At 41.7% G+C, this 17103-nt stretch overlaps 2 protein-coding genes and 16 non-coding genes across 19 annotated transcripts; all 18 read right to left on the bottom strand.

Annotated features, from left to right (window-relative positions):
* Positions 1-5187: 5187 nt before the first annotated feature.
* On the bottom strand, positions 5188-8631 carry LOC142204495 (large ribosomal subunit protein uL4B-like). Its single transcript, XM_075275809.1, has 10 exons — positions 8591-8631; positions 8255-8338; positions 7929-7967; positions 7654-7733; positions 7333-7489; positions 7008-7091; positions 6684-6804; positions 6303-6490; positions 5991-6058; positions 5188-5278 (listed from the first exon to the last, which is right to left on the bottom strand). Exons 1-8 carry the CDS (start codon positions 8629-8631, stop codon positions 6371-6373), a joined length of 726 nt encoding a protein of 241 aa, XP_075131910.1. The 3' UTR covers positions 5188-5278; positions 5991-6058; positions 6303-6370.
* Positions 5347-5416, bottom strand: LOC142205401 (small nucleolar RNA SNORD18). Its single transcript, XR_012716408.1, has one exon. It is a non-coding gene; the product is annotated as a small nucleolar RNA SNORD18 (small nucleolar RNA).
* On the bottom strand, positions 6132-6203 carry LOC142205406 (small nucleolar RNA SNORD18). The gene has a single exon (XR_012716413.1). It is a non-coding gene; the product is annotated as a small nucleolar RNA SNORD18 (small nucleolar RNA).
* Positions 6885-6954, bottom strand: LOC142205399 (small nucleolar RNA SNORD18). The gene has a single exon (XR_012716406.1). It is a non-coding gene; the product is annotated as a small nucleolar RNA SNORD18 (small nucleolar RNA).
* On the bottom strand, positions 7154-7225 carry LOC142205405 (small nucleolar RNA SNORD18). Its single transcript, XR_012716412.1, has one exon. It is a non-coding gene; the product is annotated as a small nucleolar RNA SNORD18 (small nucleolar RNA).
* LOC142205393 (small nucleolar RNA SNORD18) lies at positions 7555-7625 on the bottom strand. The gene has a single exon (XR_012716400.1). It is a non-coding gene; the product is annotated as a small nucleolar RNA SNORD18 (small nucleolar RNA).
* Positions 8132-8201, bottom strand: LOC142205398 (small nucleolar RNA SNORD18). The gene has a single exon (XR_012716405.1). It is a non-coding gene; the product is annotated as a small nucleolar RNA SNORD18 (small nucleolar RNA).
* On the bottom strand, positions 8412-8483 carry LOC142205404 (small nucleolar RNA SNORD18). Its single transcript, XR_012716411.1, has one exon. It is a non-coding gene; the product is annotated as a small nucleolar RNA SNORD18 (small nucleolar RNA).
* Positions 8632-8643: 12 nt separating the features above from the next.
* On the bottom strand, positions 8644-16858 carry RPL4 (ribosomal protein L4). 2 transcript variants are annotated; one of them, XM_075273103.1, is made up of 11 exons: positions 16781-16858; positions 15298-15469; positions 14703-14809; positions 14349-14487; positions 13350-13474; positions 12508-12637; positions 12187-12343; positions 11862-11945; positions 11538-11658; positions 11263-11346; positions 8644-8721 (listed from the first exon to the last, which is right to left on the bottom strand). In XM_075273103.1, the coding sequence occupies exons 1-11, from the start codon at positions 16781-16783 to the stop codon at positions 8659-8661; spliced, it is 1185 nt and encodes a 394-aa protein (XP_075129204.1). In that variant the 5' UTR covers positions 16784-16858; the 3' UTR covers positions 8644-8658. The 2 variants fall into 2 exon arrangements, with proteins under 2 accessions (XP_075129204.1, XP_075129202.1); XM_075273101.1 differs by lacking the exon at positions 8644-8721 and having other exon boundaries at positions 11137-11346.
* LOC142205397 (small nucleolar RNA SNORD18) lies at positions 9164-9233 on the bottom strand. The gene has a single exon (XR_012716404.1). It is a non-coding gene; the product is annotated as a small nucleolar RNA SNORD18 (small nucleolar RNA).
* On the bottom strand, positions 9433-9504 carry LOC142205403 (small nucleolar RNA SNORD18). Its single transcript, XR_012716410.1, has one exon. It is a non-coding gene; the product is annotated as a small nucleolar RNA SNORD18 (small nucleolar RNA).
* LOC142205391 (small nucleolar RNA SNORD18) lies at positions 9822-9891 on the bottom strand. The gene has a single exon (XR_012716399.1). It is a non-coding gene; the product is annotated as a small nucleolar RNA SNORD18 (small nucleolar RNA).
* LOC142205396 (small nucleolar RNA SNORD18) lies at positions 11739-11808 on the bottom strand. The gene has a single exon (XR_012716403.1). It is a non-coding gene; the product is annotated as a small nucleolar RNA SNORD18 (small nucleolar RNA).
* LOC142205402 (small nucleolar RNA SNORD18) lies at positions 12009-12080 on the bottom strand. Its single transcript, XR_012716409.1, has one exon. It is a non-coding gene; the product is annotated as a small nucleolar RNA SNORD18 (small nucleolar RNA).
* LOC142205394 (small nucleolar RNA SNORD18) lies at positions 12409-12479 on the bottom strand. The gene has a single exon (XR_012716401.1). It is a non-coding gene; the product is annotated as a small nucleolar RNA SNORD18 (small nucleolar RNA).
* Positions 14561-14661, bottom strand: LOC142205413 (small nucleolar RNA SNORD16). Its single transcript, XR_012716419.1, has one exon. It is a non-coding gene; the product is annotated as a small nucleolar RNA SNORD16 (small nucleolar RNA).
* LOC142205395 (small nucleolar RNA SNORD18) lies at positions 14884-14951 on the bottom strand. Its single transcript, XR_012716402.1, has one exon. It is a non-coding gene; the product is annotated as a small nucleolar RNA SNORD18 (small nucleolar RNA).
* On the bottom strand, positions 15546-15644 carry LOC142205411 (small nucleolar RNA SNORD16). Its single transcript, XR_012716417.1, has one exon. It is a non-coding gene; the product is annotated as a small nucleolar RNA SNORD16 (small nucleolar RNA).
* Positions 16859-17103: the final 245 nt, after the last annotated feature.

The raw sequence follows: 17103 nt of genomic DNA, 5'->3' as shown, positions 1-17103 counted from the left end.
GAGACTGGTTGTCTATCATTCAAAGGGTAAAAGTTTGTGGAATTGCGAAACCGGTCGCCACATATTTAGAGCTACAATGTGTCTTGAAAGGTTTCATGACATTTCGAGAGTACTGTGGTTTGATTCTAAAACAGATAGAATGGAAAGAAGAGCTAAAGATAAACTAGCCTCTATTAGAAATGTTTGGAATCAATGGGTAGAGATTCTACCAAAATTGTATAACAGTGGTGAAAATGTAACGTTGATGAGCAACTGGTGGCACTCCGAGGTAGGTGCCCATTCAGACAATATATACCAAGTAAGCCAGCAAAATATGGCATCAAGATCTGGACACTTTGCGACAGCAAAAGTTCGTATGCTCTAAATGTTCAAGTGTATACAGGAAAAGCCCCTGATGAAAGACCTGAAAAAAATCAGGGTATGCGTGTTGTTCTAGATTCGACTCATGGACTAAAAGGACAAAATGTCACATGTGACAACTTTTTTACATCCTATCAACTAGGCCAGATGTTGAAGAAAAAACAACTTACCATGCTGGGTACTATGAGAAAAAACAAACCTGAACTACCGCAAGGTATCCTTAGCAAGAGAGAGGTGTACAGTTCAACTTTTTATTTTTCTGGAAATACAACTGTTGTTTCTTATGTTCCAAAAACAAACAAACAGGTAATTCTCATGAGCACAATGCACCATGACAATGCCGTAAGTGATGGAGAAGACAGAAAGCCGGACATTATTTTGGATTATAATGCCACAAAGGGAGCAGTTGATACTTTAGACCAAGTAATATCAACATATACATGCAAACGCAAAACCAATCGGTGGCCAATGATTTTATTTTATAACATACTGGATGTTTCTGCATACAATGCATTTGTCTTATGGGGAGAAATCGACCCCGATTGGAACCGGAATAAGCTGCATAAAAGAAGATTATTTCTTGAGGAATTGGGAAAATCCCTGGTGAGGCCATATATTGAGAGCAAAAAAGTGACCCCCAGAAGTGAGGGAGCAGCAGCCATTGTAAAAAGTGTCCAGCATGCTCAAGAAAGAGACTCCACATCCACGGCCTCCACCAGCACAGCTACCAGCCAAAAAAGGAAGAGCTGTAGCTTCTGTCCATCTTCCTGTGACAATAAGACTAATCTGACATGTGCTGGATGTTCAAAATATCTGTGTAAAGGACATGGGTCTTATTATTGTGCTCAATGTAAAAACGCATGAACATGTTCAGGTTTTTCTTTTTTTCTTTCTAAAATGGTTGAAGTTTTTATGATTTTTCATTTGTTGATTTATAAAATTTGTTTTCAAAAAGATAAATTTCATGTTTTAGTAAAAGTAATGTAAAGCTTCATTATTTGTGCAGAATGTCAACAATCGAAGATAATTGCAAAAAGCCCGTGTAACCTTTTTATGAAAAAAAAATAAAAAAAATTAAAAGTTTGAATTTAAATTTTTCTTTTGTTTATGATCAAACATGTTCACATACAGTATTTCAATGAAAAAAGTATTCAGATAAAACAATTAGAGTAGCTAAAAATCAAGAATTAATAGGTCAGGTCATATTGACCCGGGAACAGTACAAGTGTATAGCAAATGCGAACAGAAGAGCAGGGTTAAACTGTCCATCTTCCATAATTCTGTTTAGGGCACTATCATCCCATAATAACCCCTTACCATGTCACATACAGGCTATCCTAGCACGTAATGTGGGTACAGCTGTCAGGGATCAACTCACTCAATCTTGCACTAACCCTTCACTCAGGCTGTAAATTTAGCATATGACGCACCCCAACACAATCCATGTGACCCGGATTCATAATAACCACCACCAATGACTTGACAGGCTCAGTGGAAACTGTACTAACAGGTAATGGGTTCATAGTGCCACAAAAAGTAACCTTAAATTTAACAACTTAATACCCAAAGGGTTCAGGGGTATATCTAGCTATCTATGAAAAGATAGATAATAAATGACACAAAGACCAAATTGTCTTAAAATAATGGGAGAAAACAGAAGGGTCCCAGGAAACTTGGCGCATCTTCTGATGGAATTGGACACACCCAGCTCTGTAGCTGACCTCCACAGACGTGTGTAGTGGTAAAGTATCATAGTCTCTTATGGCTTGTGTTTAACCACCGTTCCCTGGCAGGGTGCCCCCCTACTCTTACTCCCTACGGTGGGAAATCAATGACTCATCTTCATGTGGGCAAGATGGATGGTTTTTCATTGCCTTGTAGCGCTTTGTTTCTACTGGGCTCTGATGTTAACCAAGAGTCAACATACAAGGTAATCCAGCACTTGAAATCCAACGTTAGAGTAGTATTAAACTTCACTTTTATTTTGAAGACGTCATGCTTCCATTACTTTGTACAGGGGTCAAACGAGTAGTCGTTTGACCCCTGTACAAAATTTTTAATGGAAGCATGACGTCTTCAAACTAAAAGTGAAGTTTTAACCCCTTAGCGACCCTTGACGTAACTGTACGTCATGGGTCGCATGGGGATGTATGGAGCGAGCTCACACGCTGAGCTCGCTCCATACACGGCAGATGCCGGCTGTATAATACAGCCAGGACCTGCCACTAACAGCAGCGGTCGGTGCCCGAGCCGATCGCTGCTGTTAACCCTTTACACACTGTGGTCAAACGTGACCGCAGTGTGTAAACGGCGCCGGCGGCATGGGCGCCGCCATGTTTTGCCGATCGCCGCCCTCCTGAACGTCACAAGAGGGCGGTGATCGGTTGCTATGACAGCCGGAAGCCTATTGAAGGCTTCCAGGCTTGTCTCTGCATGAGATCTATTAGACGATGCCAGAGGCCAGAGGCATCGTCTAATAGAAGTGCTGGGATTCTGCTATTCACTGCAGTACTGTAGTATTGCAGTGAATAGTATGAGCGATCAGACTCCCTAGGTTTCAAGGTACCTAAGGGGTCTGATCATAAATGTAACAGAAGAAAAAAAAAAGTTTTTAAAAGTATTAAAAAAATAAAAAAAATATAAAAGTTCAAATCACCCCCCCTTTCCCTAGATTAGCTATAAAAGTAATTAAAGAACATTAAACATAAACATATTAGGTATCCCCGCGCTCCAAAATGCCTGAACTATTAGAATATTAAAACATTTATCCCGTACTGCGAACGGCGTAGCGGCAAAAAAAATAAAAACCACCAAAAAGCGTTTTCTTCAACACTTTGCCTCCTATAAAAAATTGAATAAAAAGTGATCAAAGCATCAGATCTTTCCCCAAATGGTATCAATAGAAACGACATCGTGTCCCGCATAAAAAGACACAACAACCAGCTCCATACATGGAAATATGAAAAAGTTACAGGTGTTAGAACATGATGACAATTTTTTTTTTCTATTTTGCAAAGTTTATCATTTTTTTTTTTTAAAGTATCAAAACATTTCAAATACTATATAAATTTGGTATCACCGCGTTCGTACTGACACGTAGAACACAGGTAACATGTCATTTGTACCAAACAGTGAACGCTGTAAAAATTAAACCCATAAGAAAATGGCGCAAATGCATTTTTTCTCCAATTGCACCTCATTCTGAATTTTTTTCCAGCTTCCCAGTACATTGCACAGCATATTGAATGGTCCCATTACAAAGTACAATTTGTCCCGCAAATAAGCCATCATGTGACTCTGTGAACTGAAAAATGAAAATGTTATGGCTCTTGAAATGTGAGGAGGGAAAAACGAAAATGCGAAACCAAAACATGGCTTGGTCCTTAAGGGGTTAATACTACTCTAACGTTGGATTTCAAGTGCTGGATTACTTTGTATGTTTGCGGTCTACATCGGCTCAGTCGATGGAGTCCATCCATGCACGCTTTTTGAAAATCCAAGCTTCTACACATGGATAACTATCAGGATGCTGGCATCTGACATGTGTTTACTAACTCTTTTCTTGGAAAAACGATGGAATACGTTCATCTTTAGAGCTGAGCATTTTTTCTGTTACTAACAGGCTCCAGACATCACTGCTGGAGCTTGTGGATGGGTCCCAGCAGTCATGTGGGGTGTATTGGTCTAATGATTTCAGCACGCCCCATGTGACCGCTGAGGCCCAATCACAGTCCCCAGCAGTGATGTCAGAGGCATGTGACCTCAGTCGCAGGCAGAGTAGAGCCATATACAGCAAGGATGCCAGAAGAGGAGAGCATAGGTGAGTATAAGTGCTTGTTATTTTCCATCACCTCCCCTGGGCCTCTCATTATCCTGTGTGGGCATCACTGTGAAGCATATTGGTATTATTCAGTATAGTGTGTGGATGATATTTATACTGTGTTGGTCCCAGGCGATGCAGTCAAATTAGAAGAAAGCCTACAGTGCCAATACGTATCACATGACTAGTGTGTCCAGCATTAACATAGGCAAATTCTAGTGCAGGACTACCTTTCAGTGACCCTGCACCTGTTACAAAACTATAACTCCCATCAAGCTTGGACAGGTTGGGCTGATGAGAGCTGTATTATGGCATCAATTGCAAAACCACACAGATTGTGCAATACTGCTGCTCCCACACAAGTGACGCACAACCTGTGGCCCTCCAGCAGCATTCAAGTCCCCCCCATCCCTAGATTCCATGTAACAATTGAACCCAACTACTTTGGGTATCTCAAAATGCTGATACAAGGTTAAAAGAGGCTCTATCATTGGGAAAAGTCATTTTTAGCTAAGCACATACATGCATAGCCTTTAGAAAGGCTATTCCACACATACCTTTTGTATGTAAATCGCCTCAGTTTTTTAATAAGTGGTTTTATTCATATGATAATTAGCCTCCACTGTGCACCCCAAATGTCTCATCAAGCACCCTCTCTGCTATTCTCTATGTGTGATGACATCTCTGCTCTCATACACAGAATGGCAGACTGATAAGACACTTCCGATGCACGGAGAAGCCTACTTAGCATATGAATAAAAACAGACTCGTTAAAAAACTATTGAGGCAATTTACATACAAAAGGTACATGTGAAATAGCCTTTCTAAAGGCTATGCAAGGATGTGCTTAGCTAGAAATGACTTTTCCCAAGAATAGAACCTCTTTAAGCTCCATTTGTTGCAAAACACGAGCTCAAGGAGATATGCAGTCATGTAAGAATTGCAGGTAGAAGAAATGAAAGAGACTTTCTATTAAATATTTATTGAAAATTAAGTTAAGGTGCGTCTTGTCAGCCAGGTGAACAGTGGCCTTGTGTTCTTGTCTTTTCATATGGACTTATCACAAGCTCTGCAGTGGGTTCTTCTTCAGTTCTCTTACTGTAATGTAAGTACATACAAGGTCAGTTTCATCCTGTCAGACACTATAGATATAGGTGAACATTACAGCAGTCAGAACTTCCATTCACGTCACAGTTTCAGAAACACGGACCAATGAAGTGGAAATCATCATATGAGTGCTGAGAGAAACCAACTTTAGCAAAAGAAAAAACCTGGAGTAATAAAAGATGTATCTCCAATACCCTTCTAATTCAGTGCTGAAGCCCTGGCACATTACTACATGCAGTCAGTGGTGCAGCAATGGCATACTATGAAGCGTCACCTGAAGACTCAATAATGGGAGCCTTGATGGAGAAAACTGAGCCACTGACTGAAGAGGTCACATGTTTGCTACTAAGAATATATTAAAGGGGTAGTTTTGCCAGAGACCTGGGATTCTTTGCAGGAGAAATTGCTGCCCTATATGCATTTCACTGACATTCATTCTGGTAGGAGAGTCACTTTTATAAAGTTTATAATAGAACAATATTTCCCCCAATTGAATTCTAGGAACCAGGGACTCTAATAAGACACCCCCAAATCCTTGCCAGATGGCTCTAATTTGCTATATAGATCCATAGAATTAGCCCACACAACTTGTGCCCCAAGAACAAGGATCCCAGATTTGAAATCCCTACTAAAATGTAAGCAGAACCAGTGCCCCTGTTAATATCCTTTAAAGATATGTATTTGAGAAAAAAGTACAACTTACATTGGCGCAAGCAGAGCTTTCTGGATCTCAACTCTTCAGGTCTCTGTTTTTATTTTGGCATGGGAAGTCTGCAAAGAAAGAATTGAACATTAGTAATAGCACAGCTACTGAGATGTTGTGTAGACTGCAGACAGACTGCTGTTACTCAGAACTTCTATAAATATCATGGAGAATCAGAAACACGGACCGTAGAAGCACAGATCATCATGAACAGCTAGATATCTGGGTCATATGTATAATACTGAACATACATGCAGCAAGGAGCTCAACCCAGCAGTACAGCACACATAGCCACAAGATCCTGATACATACTTGTAATCTGCCTTCAGGGTAGCTGAAGCTATAAAGGTCATTGAGAATGAAACTTCAGCAAGTCAGATCTAAGATTTCTTTGCTGCAGTTTTGGCTGCTTTAGTCTTGGTTGCTGCAGGTTTAGCAGCTGCGGCTGTGGTTTTGGCTGCTGCAGCTTTGGCGGCTGATGCCTCCCACTTCTTCTTAATCTGAAATATAAAACACAAGTGTTACAAGACGCTTCTATATTATAAACATGGTAAATCAGAATACTATTTCTATATATGATAGCAGCTACTCTTATCCCATTATTAAACATGTACAATAAGTAGCTTAGAATGGAAAGGTATATAGGGTGTACGGCTGCCCCCGCAAACGTTAAAAACAATGTCAAGCACTCACGTTGTCAGCCTGGCGCAGGATGGCATTGCGTTTTGCAGTCTTCGCATATGGATTGAGTCTCAACATAATTCTCAAGTTCTTCAGTGGGTTCTTCTTGAGTTCTCTGCGCTTCACCTTCTTGCTGCAATGTAAAAGTACATACAAGGTCAGTGTCATCCTTCATACACATACTAGAGACGCTGCTCCTCTAGCTACATTAGAGCAGTCAGAACTTCCTTTCACGTCACTGTTTCAGAAACACGGACCAATGAAGTGGAAATCATCATATAATGATACTACATATACTCTAAGCACTTGCATAACCAACACTTCTCTACTACTTACATTGGAGCACGCAGAGCCTTCTGGATCTCTTGACTCTTGAGGATTCTGCTCAGATCTGTGTTTGTCATTTTGTGCATGAGAAGACTGCAAAGAAAGAATTGAACATTAGTAAGAGCACACTGAGATTTCTATGTCACAGACTGCTGTTACTCAGAACTTCTATAAATATCATGGAAAATCAGAAACACGGACCTTAGAAGCGTAGATCATCATGAACAGCTGGATATCGGGGTCATATGTATAATACTGAACATACATGCAAGTAAGGAACTCAACCCAGTCATAAGCAATACAGCACACATAGCCATAAGATCCTGATACATACTTGTAATCTGCCTTCAGGGTAGCTGCTTTACGCCAGGTGCCATAAAGGGCGTCCAACTTGCGGAATGCACCCTCTGTCCAAATGCAAAAGCGTCCAACGTGACCACCTGGAGCCAACCTCAGAAGGTTCAGTTTGTTTACACTGAGCAGCGTGATTCCTGGAAAGCGAATAATACATTATCCCATTTGAACACAGATTTATGGAGGACGTCGATTCACAGCTAAGGTCAGAACTTCCATAAAATCACAGGTTTCAGAAACACGGACCATTGAAGTGGAAGATCATCATTCCTCAGCTTATATCTAGAAGACTTCTTCATACCTGGGATATTTCTGAAGGCTTTAACAATGCCGTTATCTTCACTGTAGATGACACAGGGTCCTCTCCCGCTTCTTCTTAATCTGAAATATAAAACACAAGTGTTACAAGACGCTTCTATATTATAAACATGGTAAATCAGAATACTATTTCTATATATATTATAGCAGCTACTCTTATCCCATTATTACACATGTATAATAAGTAGCTTAGAATGGAAAGGTATATAGGGTGTACGGCTGCCCCCACAAAAGTTAAAAACAATGTCAAGCACTCACGTTGTCAGCCTGGCGCAGGATGGCATTGCGTTTTGCCGTCTTTGCATATGGATTGAGTCTCAACATAATTCTCAAGTTCTTCAATGGGTTCTTCTTGAGTTCTCTGCGCTTCACCTTCTTGCTGCAATGTAAAAGTACATACAAGGTCAGTGTCATCCTTCATACACATATACTACAGATGCTGCTCCTCTATCTACATTAGAGCAGTCAGAACTTCCTTTCACGTCACTGTTTCAGAAACACGGACCAATGAAGTGGAAATCATCATATAATGATACTACATATACTCTAAGCACTTGCATAACCAACACTTCTCTACTACTTACATTGGAGCACGCAGAGCCTTCTGGATCTCTTGACTCTTGAGGATTCTGCTCAGATCTGTGTTTGTCATTTTGTGCATGAGAAGACTGCAAAGAAAGAATTGATCATTAGTAAGAGCACACTGAGATTTCTATGTCACAGACTGCAGACAGACTGCTGTTACTCAGAACTTCTATAAATATCATGGAAAATCAGAAACACGGACCTTAGAAGCGTAGATCATCATGAACAGCTGGATATCGGGGTCATATGTATAATACTGAACATACATGCAAGTAAGGAACTCAACCCAGTCATAAGCAATACAGCACACATAGCCATAAGATCCTGATACATACTTGTAATCTGCCTTCAGGGTAGCTGAAGCTATAAAGGTCATCGAGAATGAAACGTCAGCAAGTCAGATCTAAGATTTCTTTGCTGCAGTTTTGGCTGCTTTAGTCTTGGTTGCTGCAGGTTTAGCGGCTGCGGTTTTGGCTGCTGCAGCTTTGGCGGCTGATGCCTCCCGCTTCTTCTTCTTAATCTGAAATATAAAACACAAGTGTTACAAGACGCTTCTACATTATAAACATGGTAAATCAGAATACTATTTCTATATATGATAGCAGCTACTCTTATCCCATTATTAAACATGTATAATAAGTAGCTTAGAATGGAAAGGTATAGGGTGTACGGCTGCCCCCGCAAAAGTTAAAAACAATGTCAAGCACTCACGTTGTCAGCCTGGCGCAGGATGGCATTGCGTTTTGCCGTCTTTGCATATGGATTGAGTCTCAACATAATTCTCAAGTTCTTCAGTGGGTTCTTCTTGAGTTCTCTGCGCTTCACCTTCTTGCTGCAATGTAAAGGTACATACAAGGTCAGTGTCATCCTTCATACACTAGAGACACTGCTCCTCTATCTACATTAGAGCAGTCAGAACTTCCTTTCACGTCACTGTTTCAGAAACACGGACCAATGAAGTGGAAATCATCATATAATGATACTACATATACTCTAAGCACTTGCATAACCAACACTTCTCTACTACTTACATTGGAGCACGCAGAGCCTTCTGGATCTCTTGACGATTCTGCTCAGATCTGTGTTTGTCATTTTGTGCATGGGAAGACTGCAAAGAAAGAATTGAACATTAGTAAGAGCACACAGATTTCTATGTCACAGACTACAGAGACTGCTGTTACTCAGAACTTCTATAAATATCATGGAAAATCAGAAACACGGACCTTAGAAGCGTAGATCATCATGAACAGCTGGATATCGGGGTCATATGTATAATACTGAACATACATGCAAGTAAGGAACTCAACCCAGTCATAAGCAGTACAGCACACATAGCCATAAGATCCTGATACATACTTGTAATCTGCCTTCAGGGTAGCTGAAGCTATAAAGGTCATCCGGCTTGCAGAAGGCACTTTTCTGTCCAAAAGCAAGAACATCCAACGTGACCACCTGGAGCCAACCTCAGAAGGTTTAGTTGGTTAAACACAGGAGAGCGATTCCTGAAAAGTGAACAATACATTATCCCACTTGAACACAGATTTATGGATGATGTTGATTTATAGCTAGGTCAGAACTTCCATAAAATCACAGGTTTCAGAAACACGGACCATGAAGTGGAAGATCATCATTCCTGAGCTTATATCTAGAAGACTTCTTCATACCTGGGATATTTCTGAAGGCTTTAGCAATGCCGTTATCTTCTCATTTCATCAGCACGTCTATGTAAGGAAGCATAAACCTGCATAGAAATTGATAACACTTTGTTAAGACAAAACCTCCAAGAATACAACAATCTTATTTCACTCATTTCAAGACTTTAGTAGAAAATTCATTAGAGAGCAAATAACCGAACATTTTACAAAGGGAGAATCTAGCAATACCGTACCATGTACTTAAATAAATTACTATAATGGACACTTCCATACAGTCAGGGTTTACATGGTTTGGACTTCTGTTCCACAACAGTTTCCTCACCTTCTGGATATTGTTCCAGGTCTTCAGTTCCTTCAGCCACAGCAGTCTCTCACTTTTGGAACCTCTAAACCAGCACAATGCCCTTATGCTGGCTGAGGTTAGGAACCCTCATCTGTAATCTGGTTCCTATTAACACCTCGCTGTCATAGTGGAGTCCTGTGAAGGCAAGGAGTTCCAGAAAGGGACATATGGCAGATAAAAATGGGGTACAGAGGAAGTCATGAACCCCCAGGGAAGACTACATTTAAATATAAAAAAAAAAAAAAAAAAAAAAAAAGACACACAGGTAAAGGAATACTACCAACCACAGAGAGGATGCAGCCTCTTTTACTGATTTGTCCAGCATTTCATGAGAGAACAAGGTAACCATCTTGGAATTTTATTAGTAGCTATGCTATAGTCCATCCTTAATCTAGGTCATAACTGTAAGTTACAAGCTCACCACAGCTCAGCTTGCTTTTGTTGTTCTTCTACTGCAAAAATGTACAGCAAAGTACATAGTACTGAATACTTTTTTAATATCTGCTTTAGGCTAGGTACCAAGTAAGCCAAAGTGATCCTAAAGGTCATGTGTCCAAAACATTACTTAGTCGTTCGGTTGTCACTTCGGAGAACTGGCTACTTGAAGAGGGTACCTTCTGCAGTGGGAAACAAACTACACAGTAACCAAACCAAGGTGAGTAGAAATGAACAATCACCAATCAGAATCATAACCTGGGCTGAAGTGGAAACAAAAATAGTCATTCCAAATCCTTTGGCTATAATGAGGGCCTAAATTAAGGCTCACCCCATCAATGTCAAACTCCCAGAAAACACCTTCATGCTCGATCCCTATTAAACAAAATTCAAGATTAGATTTAGTCATGTACAAATAACAGGGAGAAGAAATGAAAACCACAAGCTCTTCGTATTAAACACCATTTATTGAGAATGAAACTTCAGCAAGTCAGATCTAAGATTTCTTTGCTGCAGTTTTGGCTGCTTTAGTCTTGGTTGCTGCAGGTTTAGCGGCTGCCGGTTTAGCGGCTGCAGCAGTTCTGGCTGCTGCGGCTGCGGTTTTGGCTGCTGCAACTTTAGCGGCTGATGCCTCCCGCTTCTCCTTCTTCTTCTTAATCTGAAATATAAAACACAAGTGTTACAAGACGCTTCTATATTATAAACATGGTAAATCAGAATACTATTTCTATATATGATAGCAGCTACTCTTATCCCATTATTAAACATGTATAATAAGTAGCTTAGAATGGAAAGGTATAGGGTGTACGGCTGCCCCCGCAAAAGTTAAAAACAATGTCAAGCACTCACGTTGTCAGCCTGGCGCAGGATGGCATTGCGTTTTGCCGTCTTTGCATATGGATTGAGTCTCAACATAATTCTCAAGTTCTTCAGTGGGTTCTTCTTGAGTTCTCTGCGCTTCACCTTCTTGCTGCAATGTAAAAGTACATACAAGGTCAGTGTCATCCTTCATACACATACTAGAGACGCTGCTCCTCTAGCTACATTAGAGCAGTCAGAACTTCCTTTCACGTCACTGTTTCAGAAACACGGACCAATGAAGTGGAAATCATCATATAATGATACTACATATACTCTAAGCACTTGCATAACCAACACTTCTCTACTACTTACATTGGAGCACGCAGAGCCTTCTGGATCTCTTGACTCTTGAGGATTCTGCTCAGATCTGTGTTTGTCATTTTGTGCATGGGAAGACTGCAAAGAAAGAATTGAACATTTAGTAAGAGCACACTGAGATTTCTATGTCACAGACTGCTGTTACTCAGAACTTCTATAAATATCATGGAAAATCAGAAACACGGACCTTAGAAGCGTAGATCATCATGAACAGCTGGATATCGGGGTCATATGTATAATACTGAACATACATGCAGTAAGGAACTCAACCCAGTCATAAGCAATACAGCACACATAGCCATAAGATCCTGATACATACTTGTAATCTGCCTTCAGGGTAGCTGCTTTACGCCAGGTGCCATAAAGGGCGTCCAACTTGCGGAATGCACCCTCTGTCCAAATGCAAAAGCGTCCAACATGACCACCTGGAGCCAACCTCAGAAGGTTCAGTTTGTTTACACTGAGCAGCGTGATTCCTGGAAAGCGAATAATACATTATCCCATTTGAACACAGATTTATGGAGGACGTCGATTCACAGCTAAGGTCAGAACTTCCAGAAAATCACAGGTTTCAGAAACACGGACCATTGAAGTGGAAGATCATCATTCCTCAGCTTATACCTAGAAGACTTCTTCATACCTGGGATATTTCTGAAGGCTTTAACAATGCCGTTATCTTCACTGTAGATGACACAGGGTCCTCTGCGCTGGATGCGGCGGCGGTTTCTCATTTTACCCTTACCAGCACGCATACGTTGGGAAGCGTAGACCTGGAGAGAAAGGTTTGTGTTAATGATCAAGATAAAAGCCATTATTAAAATGGATTAAGAAATGGCCAACAGACTGCAAGGCAGAATATTAACTTATATAGCATGACCAAATTGAAGTCTTACATGAAAGTTCACTATAACACTTCCATTATTGTGTCAATACTTGATAAATCTGGACATTTGGAGATTAAGAGTTTTCGTGTACAGATTAACCACCGATTTAAGGGGTCTTTCTGAGACTTGTAAACTGCTGATCCGTCCTTAGCACAGGCCCTCACTGTTCGACCCATAGAAGCCTAACTGCTAGGACCCTGCCGATTAGCCGTTTGAAGAAGCCATAGTGTTAGAGGCCATGCTTGATATTGAAGCTCAGTCCCATTAAGAGACTGAGCTGCTGCTGTACCCAAGTGACATCACAGCACAGGAAGAGGCTTCAGCACCCATTGGTGTCATGAGAGCCTCTTCAAACAGCCAACTGGTCAGTGCAGATCCAAAACCAGATATCGAAAGGTCTGGACCTTTGTTCCCTTCACTGACCAGATACCACTGACCTATCCTAGGGATAAATTATTAATATAAAAATCCTGGAAAACCCATTTAAAACAACTTTGCAATATCGGTGTGTTTAACAATAGCCACTGGTTTGCCAGTAAAGCTTTGAATAGACCACAATGATAGAGGACCTTTGTTCCCGTCTCCACACTTCACTCACCTTCTTGATGTCGTTCCAGGCTTTCAGTTTCTTCAGCAACAGTACAGCCTCCTTGGTTTTCTTGTAGCTTTCAACTTTGTCTTCAACAACCAATGGGACCTCTGGGATCTCCTCGATGCGGTGACCTAAATACCAGACGTTTATGTAGTGAAAGGTCTTTTACCGAGCATTGCATAGATAGTTGTTAAATACTTAGGTCTCATACTTGTCTGAAAACAACCACTGAGTGAATGGAAATTCAGATTTTAGCTCTATACCAAACCCTGCCCCAAAAAGCTGCTGTAAAGCAGATTTACTTTGATGTAATTTAAAAAAGTACATATACAAAGTTCTCTCATCATCTTACATTCCACTGAAATTATAGCTTGATAAGAAAATAAATGCAAGCAGCACAATGTAACAACCATATCTGTAAACTCCAGAAACCTAGGCAGCATGGTGGCTCAGTGGTTAGCACTGTTGTCTTGCTGTGGTTTCTAGGTTTGAATTGGACCAAGGGCAACATCTGTAATGCTTGTTTCACATCTGTGTTCGCTATTCCTTGCTTGCCGCACGCTGCCTGCACATATCATGCAGACAGGAAAGTAGAAGGTGAACTACATTCCTGTCCACATGTTCTGTGGGGAGATCTGGCGGCAAGCACACAGACCCCATTATAGTCTATGGGGTCCATGTGCTTTCACTGGCACAGAGTTTGCAGTTGCGTTCGGTATTTCGTTTGGGGGGGGTCCTCATTTGGATTCCCCCAGACGTAATCCAAATGCTGATGTGAACGAAGCCTAAGGAGTTTGTACGAGTTTCCTCAGAGTACTCTGGTCTCCTCTCACTCCAAAGGCCAATAGGAAATTGAGATTGGGAGTCCCATTTGGAACATTGCAAGATGTGCTAGTGTTATACAAATAAATCTTACATTTTTATAATGGATACTGAATTTTGTATTATATGCCTAAAGTTTCAGAAACCCAACTTGGAGGAGGTCAATTCTATACACCAACTTACCTTTGGACATGACAAGAGCAGGGAGAGCTGAAGCAGCCAATGCAGAGCAAACAGCGTATCTCTTCTGAGTTACATTGACTCTACGGTGCCAGCGCCTCCAGGTCTTGGTAGGAGCAAACATACGTCCTCCACGGCACATCTATAGCACGAGTTAAGGAAAACTTCATAACATGCAAACTCTAAAAAATGAAAAGCTTCCTTACAAACAATCTCGCTCAGGTTTTATGTTTTCGTCAGTCATCCACACTTGCATTATGACAGCAGGCAACTGTCGCAGAGGGTGGAGTAAGACGCAAATTACGACATCATTGCAAGCAGCAAGCAAATGAAAAAAGTCAATGGGTAAAAGGATACGTTTCCGAATGCACCCTGACCGGAGCGATGTGTTCCACCCCCACGGACACGGGGAATACGGGCGACAGCCCTGCCAGTTCCCCATGATTCGGCACTGGTCTGGTGCCCTGGAAATAAAGAGAAAATGAGTCAAATGTGTTCATTTTATAAGGCAAGGGACTCTTTAGAATGATCCTCTGCATGCATCAGAACTTCCACTAATATCATTGGTATCAGAAACACGGACCGAAGTGGATCTCATCATGATGAAAGGATTTGTAAAATTTAATAACATGTAGCAAACTGTTATAAAGGCACTGTTCGGCTTCATTCAGACAAGTGTATGCCAGATTTAATACCCAGAGCCCTTCAGTACTAGGGATGGGTGTTACATTACTTCCAGACCACAGTAAGATAGGCCATGGGCCTTGTTCAGACAGCCATAACAGTCAATCTCAACCACAGGTGCAGAGACCCAAACTTAGAGCATCACAGAACTATAGGATACTGCTAGTTAGGGAATTGTGAACATATAATATGCATAATAAAGCTGTCTGAAGGAGGCCTTAGGAGAAGCCATTAAGCTTTACAGTGTTCCATTCTCTCAGATACATACCGGCAAGTTCGCTCACAGCATAGGGCTGCCGGTTGTTCTTGCGCAGGTTGGTGTGGACAAAGTTGACTATATCTGGGCGTATAGGAGCCTTGAACACAGCAGGCATAGTCACATTTTTGCCTGAAGATTCCCCCTTTTCGGAGTACACCGATATCAATGGACGAGCGCAGGCCTGGAGGGGGACATAATAAGCCAGGGTCAGATCAGGTCACCAACACTTATAGACATAATATGACGACATCTATTTATGCTCAGACTCGAGTGTCGTCAGTCCGTGATACCAGCTTAATGACAGCAGGCAACCGTCACTGGATACCAGGTAAGACGCAAATTACACCATCATAGCATAAAAAGCCAAAATGATAAATCATAAGAACATGAAGACTTTAGTCAGGACTTGACGTTTTCTGCTGTTATAGGAACAGAAAAGCTGAAATCCCAATTAGATGATTCATCATATGACAAATAGATCCCTATGGAGCCACAGACTTAAGTGAATCAGTTACTTGGCCTAATAAAAACGGTCTTGCCATCAAAGATTTTCAACCTAAACAAGCCCCCCCCCAAAAAAAAAAAAACAAAAAAAAAACAAACATTTTATAACCCACAAGAACATCCCATGATCACTAGAATAGAAATACATAACCTAACCAGAGAGGAAGTGCACATGGGTGACCACCACTCCAATCACTAATGTGGGACCGATTGAGCCTGCCAAGCAAACACAAGTACACTACTGCCCTAGTAATATTGGGAAATTAGGTCCCCCATTCAAAGATCCGTGCTGACCTCAATAGTCAGAGCTATCCCCTATGGCACAGAGAGCTGATAATGATTAAGATAAAATAATAATCCAACCATGAGGCAAACCCTATAGACCTCTCCATGTGTATACGGAAAGCTACATTCCCATTCTGGAGCTTTTATATCTAGCACAATACAGACAGTAGTGCAAGATCGGCTCTGCTACATAGGAAGGCTCATAACAGAGTCACAAGGCCGCAACTAGAGGTTCAATACAATGGGGAAGCTTTTATGATCACACAATGTGTACAGAGGCATTATAATACCGCAGCATATAAGTAATAGGGAGAGATCACTAAATAGATCTGATCACATAAGGCATCGTTCACACTTGTGCAACGGTATCGCACCGTACTATATAGGTGGCTGGGCAATCACATAAGGCATCGTTCACACTTGTAGCATACACCCATACACTATACGTAGCGGGGCCATCGCATGGGGAGAAGGCGAGTGCGCCCTCAGTCAGTGGCCGCCGCCATGTGCCCGCACTACAGGCTATGACTGGGAGTATGGAGCCCGGCCTCCCCACACGCGGCAGTAACGTGGCCCGGCCTAGGCCGTACACCCCCGGGGACCCGCGCACACACGCCGGGGGACAGACTACACATTACACGGCTCCTTATCTCCATATTTTTGAGATGACCGACATAGAACAAGCCCCCCAACCCAATCTCACCATGCTGACCGCCGGCTCCTGCTGCTGCTCGATGGCGGCCACAGAGAGAAAAGGGAGGAGACTCAGCACCGCGTAGCTATATCCCCCCGCCGGGAAGAGGAGTGGCGACCGAGCGCATCACAGGCCGGACCTATGTCATATAATACAGCCAGAGACTAAAATACTGACACGGCAAATACAATAAACGCCCCAATACTGCATCAGAACCCAGAAAATAACGATTCAGTGTGAACAGTGCTAATAATCCAGTCACGTCTGCCGGGACTATTTTACATCGCGGAAGGAGCCTTACATTACAGTGTGTGTTAGTGATGACGTGAGAG

This window comes from Leptodactylus fuscus, chromosome 5, assembly GCF_031893055.1.
Source record: "Leptodactylus fuscus isolate aLepFus1 chromosome 5, aLepFus1.hap2, whole genome shotgun sequence".
In the NCBI taxonomy this organism is placed as follows: Eukaryota; Metazoa; Chordata; class Amphibia; order Anura; family Leptodactylidae; genus Leptodactylus; species Leptodactylus fuscus.
This window is presented reverse-complemented; position numbering and strand designations above follow the sequence as displayed.